Source organism: Pectinophora gossypiella, chromosome 15, assembly GCF_024362695.1.
Source record: "Pectinophora gossypiella chromosome 15, ilPecGoss1.1, whole genome shotgun sequence".
Taxonomy (NCBI): Eukaryota; Metazoa; Arthropoda; class Insecta; order Lepidoptera; family Gelechiidae; genus Pectinophora; species Pectinophora gossypiella.
The window spans coordinates 12,095,762-12,117,522 of record NC_065418.1 but is presented as its reverse complement, the minus strand read 5'-3'; the positions used below and the strand labels follow the sequence as shown (position 1 = coordinate 12,117,522).

Sequence of the window (21,761 nt, the reverse complement as noted above, 5' to 3'; positions counted from 1 at the left end):
GGGAGACAGGGTTTCAATGCATAAAATGTAAAAACTTATTTCAATAAACGTTATTATTATTATTATTATTATTATTACTTAAAGAAAGCTGGCCAGAAGTAGGTATATACAGGTATACTGCTTACCTCTGCGAACCCCTTTGGGGATGCAGGCGTGATGTTATGTATGTTAGGTTTATGTATTAATTACGGACGAAATTGGTCATATCAGTAATATTCATTTTTATGGTCTTTGCGACATCCATCGGATTTTAGATAATAAATATTATTTTGCGACACGTTATGATAGATAAGAGTACAAAAGTTAATAATTTTACTGTTACTACGTTCTGAATATTATCGTTTATCTTTGAGTTGTGTATTCTTTGATCGATAAAGAAAAATAAAATGACAGTCGATAAAATAGTGCAGAAAGAAAAGGTCGGGGCAAAATAAATAGCTATATTTATATTAAATTAAAATAAGTCTTAAAAAAATTAAAAAGGAATAAAAACCTTTATCAGGAATAAGACATGGCGAAGGTGGAAGTAGAACAAGGTTGGTTAGAAGGCGAGATATTGGATTTGTCTACCGGTGATGGACAGTACTACAGCTTCAAGGGGATACAGTACGCCGCCCCTCCAGTAGGGACACTGCGATTTAAGGTACATACATACATAAACTCATGCCTATTTTTCTCTAGGGTAAACAGAGACTATGGAATTCACACTTCTCTTGCTTCCTCCACATGGTTCGGAGTAGATCGTACTGAACTTTTTCTAAAGACATCTCCAATTTCGTCAACTACGTCCTTCTAGGTCTTCCTCTGCCAGCCCTACCACGAACCTTAACTTTATAACACTGCTGTCGTAATCTTTCATCTGCTCATTTAAGGGTAAATAAACTATTATATTCATCATCAATCAAAAGGAAATCCTCCACTGTTGGAGATAGGCTTCTCCAAAGGCTAGTGAGCCTTTAGTGAGGATAGGTCTATGTAGTGACATATAGGTCTATGTCACTACATAGACCTATCCTCTGCTGCCCGCATAAAGCGTTTTCCCGCAACACAAACCGAACTAAATATTGCTTTCCTACTACATAGTTCATACGTACATAAACTTAATTACGTATGTATTTTTTAGAGCTTTAAATTACTATTTTTGAAGCTGTTGAATTACCACGTACTCGTATTATGAATGCTGTGTACACTGACGACATACATACATCCATAAACCCACGCCTACATCGCAAGATGATCTTAGTAGCCACGATTCACCATACGTACACGTTACATACACCTTACATACAACTTGATGCTTTGTTTATTTTTCAAAATAAATAAATGTGTAACTGTAAGTGTTCCTTAGAAATGAATAAATAAATTAAACATAACATCATTTTACGACTATATCCCATTTGGGATAGTCAGAAGTACATCCATCGCAAGATGAATTAAGTAAACGAGTTTTCTGTTCGACCAAAGTAATAGGTGAACCTGGTTCATGAAAAATAAACCCACTAGTAATAATCACAAGATGCAGCGTATGTAAAAGACTTTACTTGTGTATGACGTAACAAAGCCAAACAATATCATTTATAATCCCGTAGTTTCCTCAACTATAAGATACGAGTGTTTCCCCTGATCCAAGTTTCCCCGTTGTGCGCCACTGACCCGGTTTTGTCAACAAAACAATACGGAGCGATAAAATTCAATAAATCCAGCTGCATAAGTCAAGCTTTGAAACTTCCAGATTCGAGATTTGGGACGCTCGCGAAATGTCACCTTGATGCACTGAAGGAATAGAGGTTATTGCAATACAATACGTAAACCTAGTATAATGGCACTTACAACAAAATTTAGGCAAAGTAAGTCGTAAGTGATTAGTCATTGGGCAGATTTCATTTTGAAATTAACTCCATTCCATTCCGTGTTTTGAAGGACACGTAAAATCGTCAGTCCCAGCTGAGGACTCATGTAATTGGTTGATACACCTTGAAAACTCTACAGAATGGGTTGGTTAGTTGCCCATGCAAACACTTTTTCCAACCCGCAGAGAAGTTTGGTGGAGTACGCTCCATACCCCTTCCGGGTGATCGAATGGAGGCCTGTGCTCAGTAATGGGACTTGTTTTAATAGGCCGTTTTTATTTCATTTTTTGTCGCTAACTAATATTTAGACTACGAGTTTTGATTTATTTTGGATTACAACTGCAGCAGTGAACCTGACATATTGATACAACGGATAACACAATTTACATTTTATTATTCCGTTGTATCAATAGCTGAATACACAGAATTGACTGATCGTAGGGGAATAGTAATGTTATTCGTATCATGCTTAGTCAGGGACAAAATGTTCTACATCCCTTAACGGATTATAGATAAGAGTATCAACGAATATATTACGTGAATGAATAACATTGTCTCTTGTTATTACAGGCACCACAGCCACCTTTACCATGGGAAGGTGTAAGAGAAGCGAACAAACACGGCAAATGTTGTCCTCAAAAGAACATCATGACAGAAAAAATAGATCTCGGCAGTGAAGACTGCCTTTTCCTTAACGTTTACACCAAGGAAATAAATCCCCATAATCCTTTACCCGTAATGATTTTCATACACGGGGGAGGTTTTAAAAGCGGATCAGGCAATGTCGCTTTATACGGACCTGATTACCTTATTGAACATGGCGTTGTATTAGTGACAATCAATTACAGACTTGAGATTTTCGGATTTCTTTGCCTAGACACGGAAGAGGTGCCTGGAAATGCAGGACTTAAAGACCAAGTTGCCGCTTTAAAATGGATTCAGAAAAATATTGACAAGTTTGGAGGTGACCCTAATAATGTAACTATTATTGGAGAGAGTGCTGGAGGGGCATCCGCAGCAGCACACATGTTGTCTCCTATGTCCAAAGGTTTATTTAAACGAGTTATTTCCATGAGTGGTGTCCCGATTTGCGATTGGGCTTTGGCATTTGAGCCAAGAAGACGCGCATTTGCTCTGGGAAAACTTCTAGGCTGCAACACCAAAGACCCCCAAGAACTTCTCGATTTCTTGCAAAATTTACCAGTTGATAAACTCATCGACAAAAATCCCAATATTATTGCTTTTGAAGACCATGCCAATAACTTTTTAAAAATGTACCACTTTACGCCTGTTGTAGAAAAAGATTTCGGCAAAGACCATTTTTTAACAGAACATCCGGTAGACGCGGTGAAAAATGGTCACTTTCATAAAGCAGATTTATTAGGTGGTTACACGAGTAAAGAAGGAATATTAAGCATTTCCATTTTAGAAACTTTACTGCCTATTTATGAGAAATACGAAGAATGTTTGGTTCCAGGAAAGATAATTTTAAAGAGTACTCCAGGGAAAGTTTTGGAATTGGCAGAGAAAATCCGTAAAGACTTCTTTGGTATAAAACCCTTAAGCATCGAAACTATAAAAGAAGCGGTTACATATTTCTCCGAGTCCAGTTTTTTGTATGATATCGACAAGTTTATAAAGTTCGCATCAGATGCAAAATGTGGAAATGTATACAAGTATAGATTCTCGTGTTTCTCGGAAAGGAACATCTTCGGTACCAGCTTAGGAGAACAATATGATATTCAAGGAGTGAGCCACTTAGATGATCTGATGTACATATTTGATGTGAAAATGGCAAGACTGAAATTGGACAAAAATAGTTCGTCGTACAAGATGATACAGCAAACGTGTAAACTGTTCACGAATTTCGCCAAGTATGGGTAAGTAACAAAAAAAAACACAATGATAACAAGTATTCATTTATAGCGTTGCGTAATTACAATTATCTTGAATAATCACACTTAAAATGCACCTGTCCTGTGCTAATTAGGCTTTGTGATTTAGTCTACGTAAATACTTGATGACTTTTGTTATATTATTTTAATAATTTTATAATTGCATAAAAACCGACTAAAAATTTTATTTTTATCTGTTTTGGATATGCAAAATATCGTATGTCTTATCGGCGGATTATAATGCATCTTTATCTCAATTAATCGTTTCGCTAAAGATAATCTTCAACGTGACCTATTCAACATAATGAAAACTTACCACTTCATTCCCAATGGGGTAGTTAGAAGTACAGACATCCGCACATGATGAACTAAGTGTTTGCGTTTCACCGTCTTTTGTTAGACCGAGGTGATTATTGGTGAATCGTATCGCCGTCTGTAAAGGTCAGCAGTCAACAGTGATAAATTAATTGACTCATTGATTGATGACGCCCCTAGCAATCAAACAGTTTTTCACTCAAAATTTAAGAGCTAAGCTCTTGTCAGTGGAGTTCTTTTCATATGTGTCGACCCTTTGCAAGTTTCTTGACCACCCTATATGACGAGACTTTGGCCTTTCCTTTATCAGATAACGATTTTTTGCAATCAGTTTTTAAACAGTGTATTTTTTCCAGTACTCCCACGCCTGATTTGTCTCTAAACGTCAATTGGCCAGAATATGACACTAAAGAAGAATACTTCATGGATATTGCAGAAACCCTGACAGTGGATCAACATCTGAATGCCAAATGTATAGCTTACTGGGATAACATTTACAAGGAAGCTAATATCGACTATTGAAAAATTAATAACTTACTCATAATTACGTTATCTGGGCTATAACGGTTAGAGACTCCGGGTTCAACTCTTGGTCGGATCAATTTCTAGTTTCACTCTGTTCCGACGATTCCGAGTGTTCTTCACTACCTTGCAGTGGAGTGCGCTCTGTACCCTCGGACTGTGCCCAACAGTCAAAATAAAGGGGCAAAATATGTTACTAAGGGGGGTTAAACCTTTAAAACGTGTGTTTATGTTATATTCATTTTCTAGAACAACTGAATTTAATAAAAATGGTCTTTCAGTAATAGCCTGTGCAACGTATCACCAGCATTTTTTATTTGCGTAAGTTTAACACTTATTTAAATCGTCTTGAATTGTTATTTGTGACGCAAGTAAGTATATAGGCACAGTAATAAAAGAAAAACAATAAAGAACAGTTCTTCACTTCCACTTCACTAGCTAAGAAATTCACCCGTTCTAGGAAAGAAAATACTCTATGACATTAAGGAAACACAAAATAATAAAGTTTCAACGTTCTTGTTACATATTTCTACTGATGGTAATACACGTTGACTTAGATAAACATGTCAAGCGCATTCAAGGATGAAATAACATACACGATAAACAAGCACAATGTCCCAAGGAAACACATTATCTTCAGATTTCTCGCACCTTTGTTTAATGCAAGGAACTTTACCACGTTTATTTACATACTATTATGCAACACGTTGACACTGCACCGAAGTTTGTTTGTAAATCACATTTAGGGATCGTGTTAAGATTTCTTACGTATTCCCAAAGGGATTTTTGCAACCAGGTGTAGTTTTTGGGCTTTATCTCGCTAGGACACAATTGTGGGGCCATAATGTACATTATGATGGTGCAACCGTCTTGTATGTAGCTGTAAAAAGTACCTCATTCTGTAGGACAAACACGCGCAAGGTAATAAAATTTGCCACGGTCATTTTATCGATTCTGACGATATAATTATGTCGTTTTGTCGAATGGTGCCAAAAAGGGAACCCATAAAAGTCATGTCGTTCTGTCAAAATACGAACAAAATCACGTGGTAGGCATGTTAGGGAAAAAAAAAACAAACATCGATTTCGACAAAATTTATTGAATCGATCTATAATATTATCACGTTACGCATGTTAGCTCTACTGGTTGCGCAACAAATTTATTGGCGGCAACCGAATCCTGATTAATTTCATAATCATAATACCATCATCAAAAATGTCATTTGTCATTTGTTTTTTGTTTGTTTTGTTGTGTTGTCTTGTGTTTTGTCATGTGTGTGATGTTGTCATTATTTCTCGCTGGTGGCGCAACCATGGTCACACCCCGGACAGTCTTTACCATAATTTCATTCTTACCATATGCTTACTGCTTAAGTGCGTGCGAGACAAACAGTACGTGCTCGCTCCCTTACTCCCTCGCGGCTTACAGCAATTTAGACTAGAGTAAGAACTAGTGTGGGAGAGGCAAATCAAGCTTGCTTGCTTGCTTGTTAAGCTTGCTTGCATCATATTGTGCGTTATGAAGAGTGTCCCGTATACGTAGTAAGTAAGCTACAATACTACGTACGTACGTAGCTATAATACTACGTATATAAGGGATTAACCCACCAAAGGGACGTTTCATCGCACGTAGCGATTACCTACATACTTACTTAAGTAAACATCCAGGATCAACGGCTTAATGTGTACGTAACATGTTTAATTGTCTCATTTTATAACGATGAAAGAGGATAAAGTTCATTTCGTGTAGGTAATGGAATGGGTTGCATACCTAACAGCCTCCGTGGTCTAGTGGTTAAAGCGTTAGGCTCACAATCTGGAGGTCCGGGTTTGATTCCCGATGGGGGCATTGTCGAAATCACTTTGTGACTGTCCTTTGTTTGGTAAGGACTTTTCAGGCTCGAATCACCTGATTGTCCGAAAAATTAAGATGATTCCGTGCTTCGGAGGGCACGTTAAGCCGTTGGTCCAGGCTATTAGCCGTAAAAACACCTCCACCAACCCGCATTGGAGCAGCGTGGTGGAGTATGCTCCATACCCCCTACGGTTGATTGAGGGGAGGCCTGTGCCCAGCAGTGGGACGTATACAGGCTGTTTATGTATGTAATGGAATGGGTTGCAAGGTAAGTATTTGTAAGTTATTTATTTATTTATTTTATTTTTACAGTTTTACATTCAACCAGTTTCAGTTCCGGTGGCCAGTGTCTATATAGTGGAAAAATACATACATACATTCATAAACTCACGCCTATTTCCCACCGGGGTAAGCAGAGACTATAGTATTCCATTTGCTTCGATCCTGACACACTTCTCTTGCTTCCATCACATTCATCAATTGCTTCGTACACGCACGCCGCCGGTTCAGAATAGATCGTGTTAAACCTTTTCTAAGGACATCTCCAATTTGGTCATCGTAAGACCTTCTCGGTCTTCCTCTGCCAGCCCTCTGGAAAAATAGTGTCTCGTTTTATTCCTTTAGAAATACAGTCGCGATGCTATATTGTGTAAAGATTTTTCTTTCTCTGTTTTCTTCGATTCATAATAATGTAAGTCTGTTCAGAACTTAATAATTTAATTTGTAGTAATAGTGTTAAGTGTATGTGTGTTTAGTGTTAGTGTTTTTATTTCATCATCACCAGCCCATTAACGTCCCCACTGCTGGGGCACGGGCCTTCCCTATGGATGGATAGGAAGATCGGGCAATAAACCACCACGCGGGCCCAGTGCGGATTGGTGGTTATTAACGACTGATAATGCAGCCGGGACCAACGGCTTAACGTGCCTTCCGAAGCACGGAGGAGCTCGAGATGTTCTTTTTTGTGGTCACCCATCCTATGACCGGCCTTTGCGAAAGTTGCTTAACTTCAACAATCGCAGACCGAGCGCGTTTACCGCTGCGCCACCGAGCTCCTCCTGTGTTTTTATTTATTTTATAGTAATTTAAGTTTAAATTTACCTATATTGTATGATAGTCAGACGTAACACACATTAAACACTTAAGGGTTTTAGTGTCCACTAAATGTATCTTTTTAATTTTCATGTTGAAATTAATCAATTAATCTCCCTAGCATTATCCCGTTTTTCACAGGGTCCATACCTAACTTGAAGATTTGACAGGTCCGATTGGTACGAATAAATAAAAAAAGTTTATTATGAATAGGGGAAGTCTGAGTCATGTTGCAATGTAAAAGATGTAGTGACTAGAATAATTGATAAAGGTAAGCTGCGATGGTTGCGACGTAAAAAAAGATGAACGAGGCTGATCCGTGCGGCGACTGTAAAATAAGTTAATGGTCGGTAGAAGAAATTTCAAAGTTTGTACTTTGACAAGAATTTTACTACCTACTAGATTATTTATTGTCCACCATCATTACAAACAAATTAACATAAGAAAGATCTCTATAGCCTACCCATCATCTCTATAGCGTTATTCCATTTTCACACGGAGTCCGTTTACCTAACCTGAATACTTGACAGGTCCGGTTTACAGAAGCGACTGCCTGTCTGACCTTTCAACTCGCGAAGAGAAAATCGGAAAACCAGCCGAATACAGCATAGGTTACATTACGTACCTCCGAATCCCATTTCTTGGGAATGCGGGTTACGTCACGAAGTTTTCCTTCACCGCTGAACACGTAATAATCATTTATGATCCAAACATGAATTCGAATATTGAAGGTAGTGGAGTCATTCATAATACAACTCTGTATGTTTAGAGTTTAAGTACCTATCTTAAGTTTTTTACAGCTTATTACTTTTTTACTTGTTAGAATTTGTTTAAAGGCCTGAGGTCTCTTGGGTATGTTCAAGTAGAAAACCAGGCAAATAATTAAAAAAAAATAACAAATTTGTTGTTTATGGTCGATTTGTATACAGGGTGTTAGTGACATCGTAACGAATACTCAGAGGGATGATTCAGAGTTAATATCAGGTGGAATTTTTCGTCGCAAAATTCATGATTTTTTTTAGTTTTTTAAAATTATTTTCAATTCTATATTTTCGCGATGGAAAATTTCACTTGATATTAACTCAGAATAATCAGCTGAATCATTCCCCTCAGTATTCGTTACGATGTCACTTACACCCCGCACAAGTACATACGGTAGCCATACAAGTAGGTATGGGTGTTAGTGATACCGTAACGAATACCGAGGGGGATGGTTCAGACCATGATTCTGAGTTGATATCAAGTGGAATTTTCAGTCTGAATATTCATGAAAATTTTTGTGTTTTTTTAATTATTTTCAGTTCCATACTTTTGCGACGGAAAATTCCACTTGATATCATCTCAGAATCATGGCCTCAAGCACCCCTCAAAGTTTTTGTTACGATGTCACTAACACCCTGTATAAGTACTATGAACGGACAATAAAAAAGTTAGTTTTCCCGCGATACTCGAGTTATTTTTCGCTAACATTTTATTCGAAAATCATAGGTTGTGCTGGGATTTGAACCTGCGACCTCACAGAGAGAGTGAAGCGTTCTTCCAACAGGGCTACCGCGGCCTCCATGGAGTTATAGTGAGATAGGACAGTAACACTTATGAGGAATCTAAATCGGCGGGAATAGGATGAAGACTTTGATTGGAACTGAGAAAGCGAAAGCTCTGCTTGCCCTAATATGATGTAGGAGCGATTCTGAATATTGCACGTTATGTAAGGAATACCAACTTAATAAGACATACAACATAAATAGCCTATATACGTCCCACTGTTGAGCATAGGCATTCCCTCAATCAACCGGAATCGATATGGAGTATGCTCCATACTCCACCACGATGCTCCACTGCAGGACAGTGGAGATAGTTGGGCTAGCAGCCCGAGACCAACGGCTTAACGTGCTCTCCGAAGCACGGAATCATCTTACTTTTTCGTATAAACAGGTAATTCAAACCTGCAATATCCTTACCAAACAAAAGACGGTCTCACAAAGTGATTTCGAAAGTGTCTCCATCGGGAATCGAACCTGGATCTTAACCGAAACTTAATAATATTACAAACAAAATTACAAAAAGGCTGTGTCAAGAGTGTGCTGTAATTCAATTTTTAATCTGTGCTACGTGTCGTCGTAAAATACCTTCTTATTTCGCGCCGCATGGGAGTTGTTATTTCCGGATACGATTTTTTGTAACATAACGTAACATTGCATCAAGCCTATAGAGGCGTGAAACTATGATACCTAGAAGAGGTAGGCAGAGATGTATATATGTAGATGATGTATAGATATATAATAGTAAAATGTAATGTATATGTAGTAATGTACGTGTGTAACTAATGTGTGATGTAAGTACGTAGTCGTTACATGAGCCATGTCAGGGGCCTTAGCGGCTTAATAGTAGTCCCGGGTTCAAATCCCGGTGGGGTAATATCACAAAAATAACTTTGTGATCCCTAGTTTGGTTAGAACATTACAAGCTGATCACCTGATTGTCCGAAAGTAAGGTGATCCGTGCTTCGGAAAGCACGTTAAGCCGTTGGTCCCGGTTACTACATAGTGATGTAAGTAAGTAGTCGTTACATCATGTCAGGGGCTCGTGACCGTACATACTCGTATAATATTATAATGTGTAAAGCCTTTACATTTAATAGCTAATACAATACCATTTGAAAAAAATGTTCTTTCGTCCTCACTTTATGTCCTCTAGAGGGCGCCACATTGAATTTAGCGTAACGTCATATAGTCTATAACCACCGGACTATCAAGTCGCTTCTAGTGATACCTCATTTGTTAGATTCTGACAGGTGGTTCAGAAGTTAAGTTGGAACAGACGTGCAGACATAGATATATACAATACATACGTACATACGAGTATATAGCGGTCAAACACATGACTCTCGTGTTTACTTCGCCGCAGTGGGATATCTAAAATAAAATCGAATTCATTTCGAAAGTCGTCGAATTCCGATTTTTGCTTCAATACGAGTACAATATATTATATTCTCTTTGTACTACGTGAAAGCTTTAAGCCGCTTATATTAATTTATTAAATGCATTGCATAATTATAGATATAATTCGCTTTCAGCATTTACTTATCGCCCGGAATAGGTCGCGAAAGTTGTCAAAAATAATAAAGTTCTCCATTCTCTCTATCCAACACAATCACTGAAGTGCCTTTCCCAAGAATGTTCCCAAAACAGGAATATTCTTATTGTAAAACTTTTTAATAGTAGGGACACTGGCTGTATTTTTTCCTCAAATTATTATTTTTTGGACACTGATACTATGTACCTAAACTAACGGCAGAACGGCCTCTTTTGTCCAGTGGTTGAGCGTTGTACTCACGATCCTGTAGACCCGGGTTCGAATCCCGGTGGGGATATATCACCACTTTGTGATCACTAGTTTGGTTAGGACAATACATGCTGATCTCCTGATTGTCCGGAATTAAGTCACGGTAAACCGTTGGTCCCGGTTACTATTTACTGATAAGTAAGTAATCGTTACATGAGCCATGTCAGGGGCCTTTGGTGGCTCAACCATAACCCTGACACCAAGATTGATGAGGCTGGTATTCCACCTCACAACCTACACGATAAGAAGACGATATAAAGGCTAAGAGTAATAAAGGTCTTTTTACATAACTTCTGCGCCTTAATGCCGTGTGACTAAAGATATTAATAATTATGGATTATTGAAATTACTATTCCGTCCTTATGTCATTCGAAAAGATTTAGCACGATCTTTTAGCATGATGATTGATGAATGTGGAGGAAGCAAGAGAAGTGTGAGGAATAAAGAAAATGGAATTCCATAATCTCTGCTTACTCCGGTGAGAAATGGGCTTGAATTTATTTATGTATGTATGTACTATTCCGATATGCCAATTGCAGGCAATGCGGTTAATATATTGTAATTAGTACTCGATGTAAATCTTGTTCATTAATCTTATCCTAATCAGAAGCAGAGATGACGCGGCATTACCGGATGACCTATATTTGTTAAGACTACGGTAATTAATGTTCCGGAGTACATTTGTGGTTCGATACGGTACAAATGATATTTAGTTATTTTTAGTACTTTCATTGTCCTTAAAAGAAGCGTCAAAATGGCGATCAACTGCTTACTGTAACTGCTTACTGTTGAAATTCCATATATTGTTAGATATAGTACTCATCATCATCAGCCCAATAACGTCCCCAATGCTGGGGCACGGGCCTTCCTTATGGATGGATAGGGAGATCACGCGGGCCCAGTGCGGATTGATGGTTATTAACGACTGCTAATGCAGCTGGGACCAACGGCTTAACGTGCCTTCCGAAGCACGGAGGAGCTCGAGATCAAAACTTTTTTTTTGTGGTCCCCCATCCTATGACCGGCCTTTGCGAAAGTTGCTTAACTTCAACAATCGCAGACCGAGCGCGTTTACCGCTGCGCCACCGAGCTCCTCAGATATAGTACTCATTCAAACACAAAAAAAAGCTCACGACTATATCCCAATTGGAGTAGTCAGAGGTACACACCTCACCGAGCTTTCTGTCAGACCAACGTGATAGATGGTTGAGTCACTTTTTTATTTTTCTTTTTTCGCAGACGATTGCAGAGATGGAGATGGAAGGCATCGGTACGGCAACGCAGGACGGAAGAGGCGAGTCACGGGGACTGTAGCTTGGTACCTGACAGAGGGCAGCAGTAACTGTCAGTACTATTCACAGGCGGAGGATAGGAGTAGTACGGCTTTGAAATAGACTACTCTGGGCGCTATACAGCGTGGGCACGTCAGACAGAGTACCTACTGCGGGGCGGAAGGCAAGAGGGAAACCATTGCCCTTTATTCCCTAAAAAATAACATGGAAAATGCTACACCGACAAGAGCATGGCTCTTAAATTAGTGATGATGTAGTATATAATCATTATTACTAATCTATTATTAGAATAGGCCTACATATTATTGTCAAGGGCACAATAAAATCATATAACGCTCCATAACTCTTTTATTTTTGTTTATTTTGGTGTTCTACTTACTACTAACAATTTTCTACTTAAAAAATATACTTAGTGTATAAACATTCATATGCGATTACTTCTTGAAACTTCCTCCTACGTTATTATAGAGAGAAAATAAAAAAACATTCCGTATGGGATTGTGAGTGCAAACCCTTGTTAATGACCTTCCTTGAATGTTTTAATATTGGTAACGTGGTAGTAAGTACATAAATAGTACCCAATTTGAAAGCTTCTACTTGAGTTTTATAAAACTTTATCCGGCCAAGTAGTTAGTCCGGCAAAGTATAGTTAATTTAGCCAAGTAGAAAGCCCGTTAAAGCATAATTAATCTGGCCCAGAAGTTAGTCCGGAGTTAGTCCGGCAAAGTATAGTTAATCTAGCCAAGTAGTTATCAGGCCAAGTAGTCCCATTAAAAAAAAACATACATACATACATAAACTCACGCCCGTAATCCCTAATGGGGTGGGCAGAGCCACAAGTAATCAAAGGCAACTTGCAGCCACTGTTGATACGATGTCGTAAGCTGGATATCATGAACCTTATGGTGATAAGGGATCAGCCTATCGCCCATAACATTAGCCCATCATGTTAGAGGACACAATCCCTCTGTCGGTTTTTACGACATGCCCGGGAAGACAAGCAGCATTAAAAAAAAAGAAGTTATATATAACCACATTATTAACCCTTATTAAAACGTACGATTTACAGAGATACCATTCCCTGCCACTGGCAATGACGGATTTTCCAGGCTATATCATCATCATCATCTCCCTAGCATTAACCCGTTTTCCACAGGTTCCGTTTACATAACCTGAAGATTTAACAGGACCGGTTTTTTACAAAAGCGTTTGCCTGTCTGACCTTCCAACCTCTGAAGGGAAAACTAGCGCAATACAGGTTAGGTCATATGCTCCCGAAACCATATTTTTCAGGAATGAAGATTTTCCTCCGCCCGTGCCCTCAGTGCTCTTCATTTCCGTTTTGTTCTCCTTTTGTTTTTTCCTGCTTTGTCTATAATACGTTTTTTCTGCAAATATTTTAATATAATCGTAAATGCACCGCCGCCGCTAATTAATTTTGAATAGACTGCTGTGATTGTATTCTAGTGCTGTCAACAAAAACCAGGCCTGGTAAAACGAACAGAGAAGCTGATCACGTGAGTGTTTCCCTTTTTCTTTGAGCTGGGCTATTTTCAGGTGTATGAGGACAGCGCAAGTGGTTAGGATTTTTCTTTTCCGCATTAATGCCATCAAAGACAAATAATAAGTGACAAACAAATACACACAAAGTCAGTAATTAAAAGCCATGTAAGTAAACAAAAAAAAATTGCCGTCCTTCCCCCACGAGAAGTATAAGAAAGAGATAGAAGCTTGTTTTAAAATAGTCGCACTAAAACGAATATAAAGTTTATGTCCGCCGAAATCGTCACCTATATAAACCAAACTACAAAATTCTTCTAAAAAGACGACAGAATGAATTCTTCGTCTCCACGTCTCGCAAGCTTTTAACCTCGAGATTGCCCTAGTCTGTGCCCATATACATTTCTGTTTTACGTTCCCATGCCGTTGTAATTTATTGAGAAGCTTTCCAGTCTAAAAGGAGATCGCTTTTACGTCCCGTGCGCATTATGGTGTCGCTACACTGCTGTTATGAAATGTTTGTAAACGTTACTAAACATTGCGTAACACCATGACATTTTACTAAAATTATGTTGGATTTTATTGTTATAATTCGTTATTCTTCGTATGTTGTAAAATCCAACAGGGATTGTGTCCTTTCTAATATGCAATTATGGACATTAATTATTACGGCCGATAGGCTTGTCAATGTAAGGTTCATCATTCATCTTAGGCCTTCGTGTCAACAGTAGTTGCAGGTTGTTTTTGATTACTTGTGGATCGGCTCACCTCATTAGGGATTACGGGCATTAGTTTAGACGGGACGTGACGTGACGTGACGTGGCGTGGCGTGGCGTGACGTGTCGTGACGTGACGTGACGTGACGTGACGTGACGTGACGTGACGTGACGTGACGTGGCGTGGCGTGGCGTGGCGTGGCGTGGCGTGGCGTGGCGTGGCGTGGCGTGGCGTGGCGTGGCGTGGCGTGGCGTGGCGTGGCGTGGCGTGGCGTGGCGTGGCGTGGCGTGGCGTGGCGTGGCGTGGCGTGGCGTGGCGTGGCGTGGCGTGGCGTGGCGTGGCGTGGCGTGGCGTGGCGTGGCGTGGCGTGGCGTGGCGTGACGTGACGTGACGTGACGTGACGTGACGTGACGTGACGTGACGTGACGTGACGTGACGAGACGAGACGAGACGAGACGAGACGTGACGTGACGTGACGTGACGTGACGTGACGTGACGTGACGTGACGTGACGTAACGTGCCTTTTGACCAGGTATCTCTTTAAAACAACCTGAATTTGATCGAATTTGAGTATGCAAGCCTAGGCCTACCTCTTTCTAACAAATAGTAATAGTTGTATTATACGTTATTGCATTTTAAAAATAAATGGTCACTATTTAAATTGAGGATACTTACTTGCGACATCATGTGATCACTGTTTGTACCGTGTGTACAGTCACGAGATTAATATTATTATTATTCGTATTAATGACAGGAACTGTAGAGCTTCATATCTCGTTATAAAGTTTAATAAATAAAATAATGTTAACTAAGACTCAGTTGAAACATTTTAAAACATTTCCTAACTGCAGTGTACCAGCTCTATTACGCCCCGTACGCATTACCGCCTCGACACATTTAATTCGAATATCCTCTGAAGGGATTTCGGGTTATATGAACACGGAAATTCTGCGCTCTCCCTTTATAAAGTAGGGTTTGTTTGATTGCTACAGATAAATGATAGGGCGGTGTAGGATTAATTTAATTTTTAAGATATAGAGGTTAGAAGATTATGTTTAAATGTGAGGACTTTTTTAGGATAACACGGGTGTTGGTTAGTATAAAATGATTTGGCTACTTAATTTAACAAACCTTTTATTATTATGTATTATAAAACATCGCGTCGCCACATATTGAGACGGGATAGCGACATTGCATGTGCCCCGCAGACCATGCGCCGCATGCCTCTCAATGCTTGTGTCGAGGCATGTGCTACGCGTGTATTAGAGTACCCGAAATCCCGGGAATTCCCAGTTACTTAGTAGTTTTATCCCGGGATTTACGACACGAATACCGGGATTTTCTGTATTAGGATTTCCTGGGACTACTTTCTAGCACGTATAACACATAGCAAAGCGTGCGGCGTATGGCGTGCGGAGCACATGCCTCGCAATATTTGTATCCGGCTTTATTGACTTACAAGTGAATATTAGAAGACTTATCTATTCTTCTTCTTCTAGGTACTTCTTCTTCTTCTTCTATCGTGTGGGTTGTGAGGTGAATTCCCAACCTCATCAACCCCTGTGTCAGGGTTATTATTGCGCCGCCAAAGGCCCCGGATATGGCTCACGTAACAATTACTCACTTACATCAGTAAGTAGTAACCGGGACCACCGACTTAACGTGCCTTCCGAAGCACGGATCATCTTACTATCAGACAATCAGGTGATCAGCTTGTAATGTCCTAACCAAACTGGGGATCACAAAGATGATTTAAATAAATAAATAAATGATTTAATGATATGTCCCCACCGGGATTCGAACCCGGGACCTCCGGATCGTGAGCTCAACCCTCAACCACTGGATCACAGAGGCCGTCTAGGTACTTATCGTGTAGGTTGTGTGGATAACTTTTTAATATTGTCAGAACTCTTCAATTGGACAGAGCTATCAGTTTCTATATAATGAAGACTATAGTTTCTACGTCACTTACGTCTTCACATCTCGAATTTATTCGTTTTTAAAAACATTTATTCGAACATCTATTGCTCACAGCCGTCGATATAATGCAGGCGTCGCGCGGCGCGTTTGCTGTGCCGCAGGGCTGAGGATAACTTTCAGTCATATTTGGTATTGAAGTCTATAGTGACACATTTATTATCCAAAATAATAAAGATCTCAGGATAGGTGACTAGTTCAAAGAGAAATTATAAAATGCTTATTAGAAATTAAAGTCAGACTGAATTAATTAAAAATCCACCTTCGTTTTTATATGTACTGATTTTCTATAATTAATGACGTCATACGTGAGTATTTTCTATACAAATTCCATTGAAATGTATCGTTTTGACGTTTCATAAAAGTATATAATTTGGCTATGTTATTTTCTTGCCTATTCTATGGCTGTAGAGAAGTAAACGAGGCTAAGTATTATTTGTTATATTACTGCATTTTAGTTTTGTAGTTAGACCTCAACATTTATGAAACAAATAAAAGAGAAGGTGCAGGTCGTGTCGTATCGGGAGGTGAAGGTTTTGGCGGGAAGAAGAGAGGAATGGCGGTTACTCCACCGACAAGAGCGCAGCTCTTAAATAGGTAGAGAGAGTTAGACCTCAATGTAAAAGTGTAATCAATCCGTGAAGTACATCAGTAAGAGTAACCGGGACCATCAACGGCTTAACGTGCCATCCGAACCACGAATCATCTTACTTACGGACAATCAGGTGATCAGCCTGTAAAGTCCTAACCAAACTAGAAATCACAAAGTGATATTTGTGATAATTATGTCCCCACCGGGATTTGAACCCGGACCTCCCGGATCGTGACGTCAACGCTCAAACCGCTGGGCCACGGAGGCCGTCACATTGTAAATGAAATTTTAATATGGCATTATGTAATACAAACTGGATTTAAAAAAGAAAACAGTAGGACTAGGGCCCTGTGCTGGGAGGTTTTCTGGCCACGTCTTTCCCTCAGCGTTACAGATTCCGATGTGGTAGTAGTTTTACAGCTAGTTACATAATATGTCATTTAATTTATTGACGTTCAAAAAGCGCTAAAGCCAATTTTGAAAAATAAATATTTTTGAATTTGAATTTTTCGAAGAAACCGCAAACATTTTCGTCAGCCAATACGCAGGCCTTAGTAATTTCCTTAATAATATTACCCACAGGTTATTTTACTGCCTCCCCGCCATTTTATGAAACATAAGATGTGTTATTACTCGTCGTGAGTAATTCTCGTAACGTTATACTTGCTAAGACTTGTTATGTCTAGGATCATATTATGTATACTTTAAGATGGTTGTGAGACTGTCAGCGATTCAGCGGGATTTTACAATTTGAAGGGCTTGAGTTTACTTCTAAGGGGAAGTCAAGAGTCTGGTTAGGACACTAATTGTAAGCTGATTGTCCGAAAGCCGAAGTTTTCATCTCGAGCTCCTCCGTGCTTCGGAAGGCACGTTAAGCCCTTGGTCCCGGCTGGATTAGCAGTCGTTAATAACTACCAATCCACACTGGGCCCGCGTGGTAGTTTAAGGCCCGATCTCCCTATCCATCCATAGGGAAGGCCCGTGCCCCAGCAGTGGGGACTTTAATGGGCTGGTGATGATGATGATGATGTCCGAAAGCCGACGGCGGAGATCCAGGATGTTTTACCTTGTTGAGAGTGCATATATCGAATATTCTGTCTGATTTTTTTGTAGACTGACAAAGACAAAAAATAACAATAGAATGTAATAAAAAAATACTTAATAGGACTAAGGAGGTCGTCACTTTAAAGAAAGGCCAAGTCGAAAGTACACTAAACCTGCGAGCTTGCTTCAAGTATATGATAAGAGTGGAAGAACCGAAGGTGGTTTGTCAGGATTATAGTGGTCAAATTCCTTCTCTGCTTATGCCAACGGGAAATAGGCGTGTTCTTATATATTTACAGTCATGAGCAATATCATGTACCCACTTTAAAACCCTGTCGCACTATCATATTTGACATTTAATGTGACTTACGGTTTAATTTGTCAAAAAAGTTAATGTGACATGGTTTCAAAGTGTACACATATTAGTACTCATGACCGTATGTATGTCAATCAAAATCAAATTATTGCAGTGTTTTATGGGTTTAATATTAAAGATAACAGGAAATTCAATTTAAGTTAGTAGATTGGAATCAAATTAGTACTGAGTGAATAAATGCTACTAGTATAGAACCAACTCAACCGACGAAGCCTTGTAAATGAATAGCAGGAGAAAAAATTCCTATTTAGAAAGACTTCAATAAAACTTACTTTGACTGAACTTATATCAAAGACCTTTGAAATAAGTGGTAGGTAAACGAGTCGATATGTTAAAGGTACATACATATTCAGGATTATTTCTCACACTTCTCTTGCTTCTTCCATCTACCGTTTCATACACTCAAGTTAAGATCCGATATACATGTGAGAGTATTACCAGTAATCCGGCTTCGTCACTCTATCTAACCATAAAAAAAGAATTAAGTAATTGAGTATTATGTATCTACATGCGGCTCGTCAGGCCGTCTGCGGCCCCGTGAGGCCGCGCGGAGCAAAACAATAACAACTCTACGCTTAAGTGTTTAGGTACATTTTAGCATGCAGCGGTCGCCACTGAAATCGCCGAGTAGATTATTATCTCGGCAAAAATAGTTTTTTTTTTTACTGTGTGATTTATCTGTTACGTTGTAATTGTTAAATAAATCTGTGCTATTATATTGAAGAAGTGGCCCGAAGTTGGCCGATATCATAAAACTTATAAAGGGAGAAAACGTCGACTTTACCAAGCGGGTTCGATATCGGAGAACCGAAGTGTTTGCTGACGTGAGCAAAATTTACCGCCTTTATCGAATTTATAGGATACATTTTTGTCGTTCATATTCTACTTACGACGCAGCAGCAGGGGGGTAAATAAGGCCACATTGAAGCAATTCTATAAAAAGAAAAATTGCAATTTAACTTTGTATGCATATAAAAATGCACAATGAGGACTTTCCAATCGGCGTTCCCCAAAAATAAGATAGATGGCGTTGTTCACTTTTAACGTGATAATAACCTATTTTCTCATTGCTGCGGTATATAATTATTCAAAAACGTAATGTAACTAATTGTTGCTTGATATTTGGATCACATTATGTATAGAATGATGTTGCTACCTATATGGCTTCTCTTTATTTTGATCAGAATAATAATGGGTGAAAGTTGTTATTGTACCTTGGTGTAATAAAAAGGGTTTATTTCTTGATCATTAATAAAATGATGAAATGTGATGACGATGAATTATGAAACCTAAGCCCCCACCCTCGGAGCAGACTCCTACTCCAAACCCCATACGAATTAACTCCGCACTCCACATAAACTTTCGAGTTATGAAGCTTTTTCTTGGCACAAAGCGACTCGATAGTACACTTTGTTTATTGAATATTCTGATATAATAACACTATCGCGAATGGTTTCCGACTAACATAATGCGATGATTAACCACAAAATAGAATAGAATAGAATAGAAAAGGTTTATTATAAAAGGACGCCACACACAAAAAAAAGTCAACAACATCATATCAAATTTCCACTAAAACAATTACAAAAAAGCAAGACGGATGTTTGTCGAAATGACCATAAGGTGGTGGTGGACGTCCTGAGATAAAAGGGCCTCACTCAGCACAAGCCGCGGCGTGAACCACGACGCTGGTATTATGTGGACCCTGTTAGGTGACGCACGAACATCGTATTCCATAAACATGTGTTAATGGTGTGTATATTCAAATTCAATTCAAAAATATACATTATAATATATACCAAATTATTTTAACAGAATTAGAGTGTACATAGACAAATATTATCGCACCACTTCAAAACACCACTTCGTATTCATTATTTAGATTATTCAATGAAGAAAGCAACCACATCTTTCACGTTCCCGCCAGAAAACCCAAAGTGTAGGAATATTGCTTTTTACAAATTGTTATTTCGGAATTAAAAAAAAATAATTACACTGCAAAAACCAGTAACCAAACTCCTTTTGTGGTGCGACCGTGGTTGCAGTTATATAAACGCTACCACACCGGCCTTCGCGACACGTAAATAGCAGCGTGAATGTATCGAGAGCTTCGGCCAATAGCCGTACGTCATCTATCTACGTAGATAGCGTTCGCTGTATCCATTGGTCAAAACGCTCGATAATGTGCGTCGCGCGCGTCGTGGTTGCCGTGCAAATCCTGCGTGTGTCTTGATGACGCGACTGTGATGGTGCCACTATGGTGTCCTAGTGAGATATAACAAGTGTAGAAGTGTAGAACCACGGAATATAATAAAAAGATTGAAAGAGCCAAGTTAGCATGAAACACGCTCTATACAAGTATGAGCATATAGTTCATACTTCAACTTTGCACTCCATTAGTCCGCAAACTGTACGACCCACGGAGGTCTACGATAGTATATTATAAGGTCGTCTTGTGTATTATAATTTGCAGACGAAAAAAACAAATATCGACTATTATGCAAGGAGATCCGTCCTTATCACAAGAATGCCAAAAACATTAGTATTTATCAACAAAATACTTTTATATGCTATATCTTACGAAAATAACGATACAATTGCAGCCTGTCATATAAAATATTTATTGCCGGTAAAGCAGCTATGGAATTTACAGAAGCAGTCGAGCTGTCAAAGTAATCTGTTTGCAGGAGTACTAGTAGAAGAGAGCGGAGTCGAACCGCCGACAGCGGTTCTCATACAAAATATTCATTAGGGCCTTTCCATCCTTTTTCTTCTATTCCTGTATAGAACAGTGACTCTAATCCTCCTCTATACTCCACTCACTGATCCTCCAACTATAAAAGCGGAATCCTTTGATAAACTGACCACTTTGAATAAAAATACATCATTTACGTAATGATGTGACCCTAGTTCTGAGAGAGAACTGTACCATTACCAATATAAAGGATAGTGAATAGCCAGCGGAGGCTATTACCTTTTCAAAGATCGCTTTGACCCATTGAGCTATGTCGACCCAGTGGATGGACCCTTCAAAATTCATACAAACGTACATTGGCTCATTTCACGAACGTAATAGGGAATGATTGATTTGTTTCGCAAATGAATTGGTTTCAGAGGCCACAACCGAAATGGTAAATGCTGTTGTGAGAATTTTGTGTATTTGTCAAATATGTGCTAACCAAATTGCTAATAATAGAAGTTTGGTTTTGTAATTGATGACTGTCAGTTTTGATATTTCATAAAGTATATTATTAATGTAAAATTGTAAGCCTATGTTCAATAAAGATTATTATTATTATTATTATATTTTTAGGGCTGGAGATTGAAACTATCGACAAAGTTAAGTAATTTATTAATCGATCAGTTAGTCAATTTTGTGCTTTTGGTTTT

General features: G+C 38.9%; 1 protein-coding gene across 2 annotated transcripts; it reads left to right on the top strand.

Moving 5' to 3' along the window:
• The first annotated feature begins 388 nt into the window (after positions 1-388).
• LOC126373317 (juvenile hormone esterase-like) lies at positions 389-4,882 on the top strand. Of its 2 annotated transcripts, XM_050019434.1 has the most exons (4): positions 578-643; positions 1,733-1,847; positions 2,421-3,730; positions 4,417-4,882. In XM_050019434.1, the coding sequence occupies exons 3-4, from the start codon at positions 2,499-2,501 to the stop codon at positions 4,580-4,582; spliced, it is 1,398 nt and encodes a 465-aa protein (XP_049875391.1). In that variant the 5' UTR covers positions 578-643; positions 1,733-1,847; positions 2,421-2,498; the 3' UTR covers positions 4,583-4,882. The 2 variants fall into 2 exon arrangements, with proteins under 2 accessions (XP_049875390.1, XP_049875391.1); XM_050019433.1 differs by lacking the exon at positions 1,733-1,847 and having other exon boundaries at positions 389-643.
• The last annotated feature ends 16,879 nt before the right edge of the window (positions 4,883-21,761 follow it).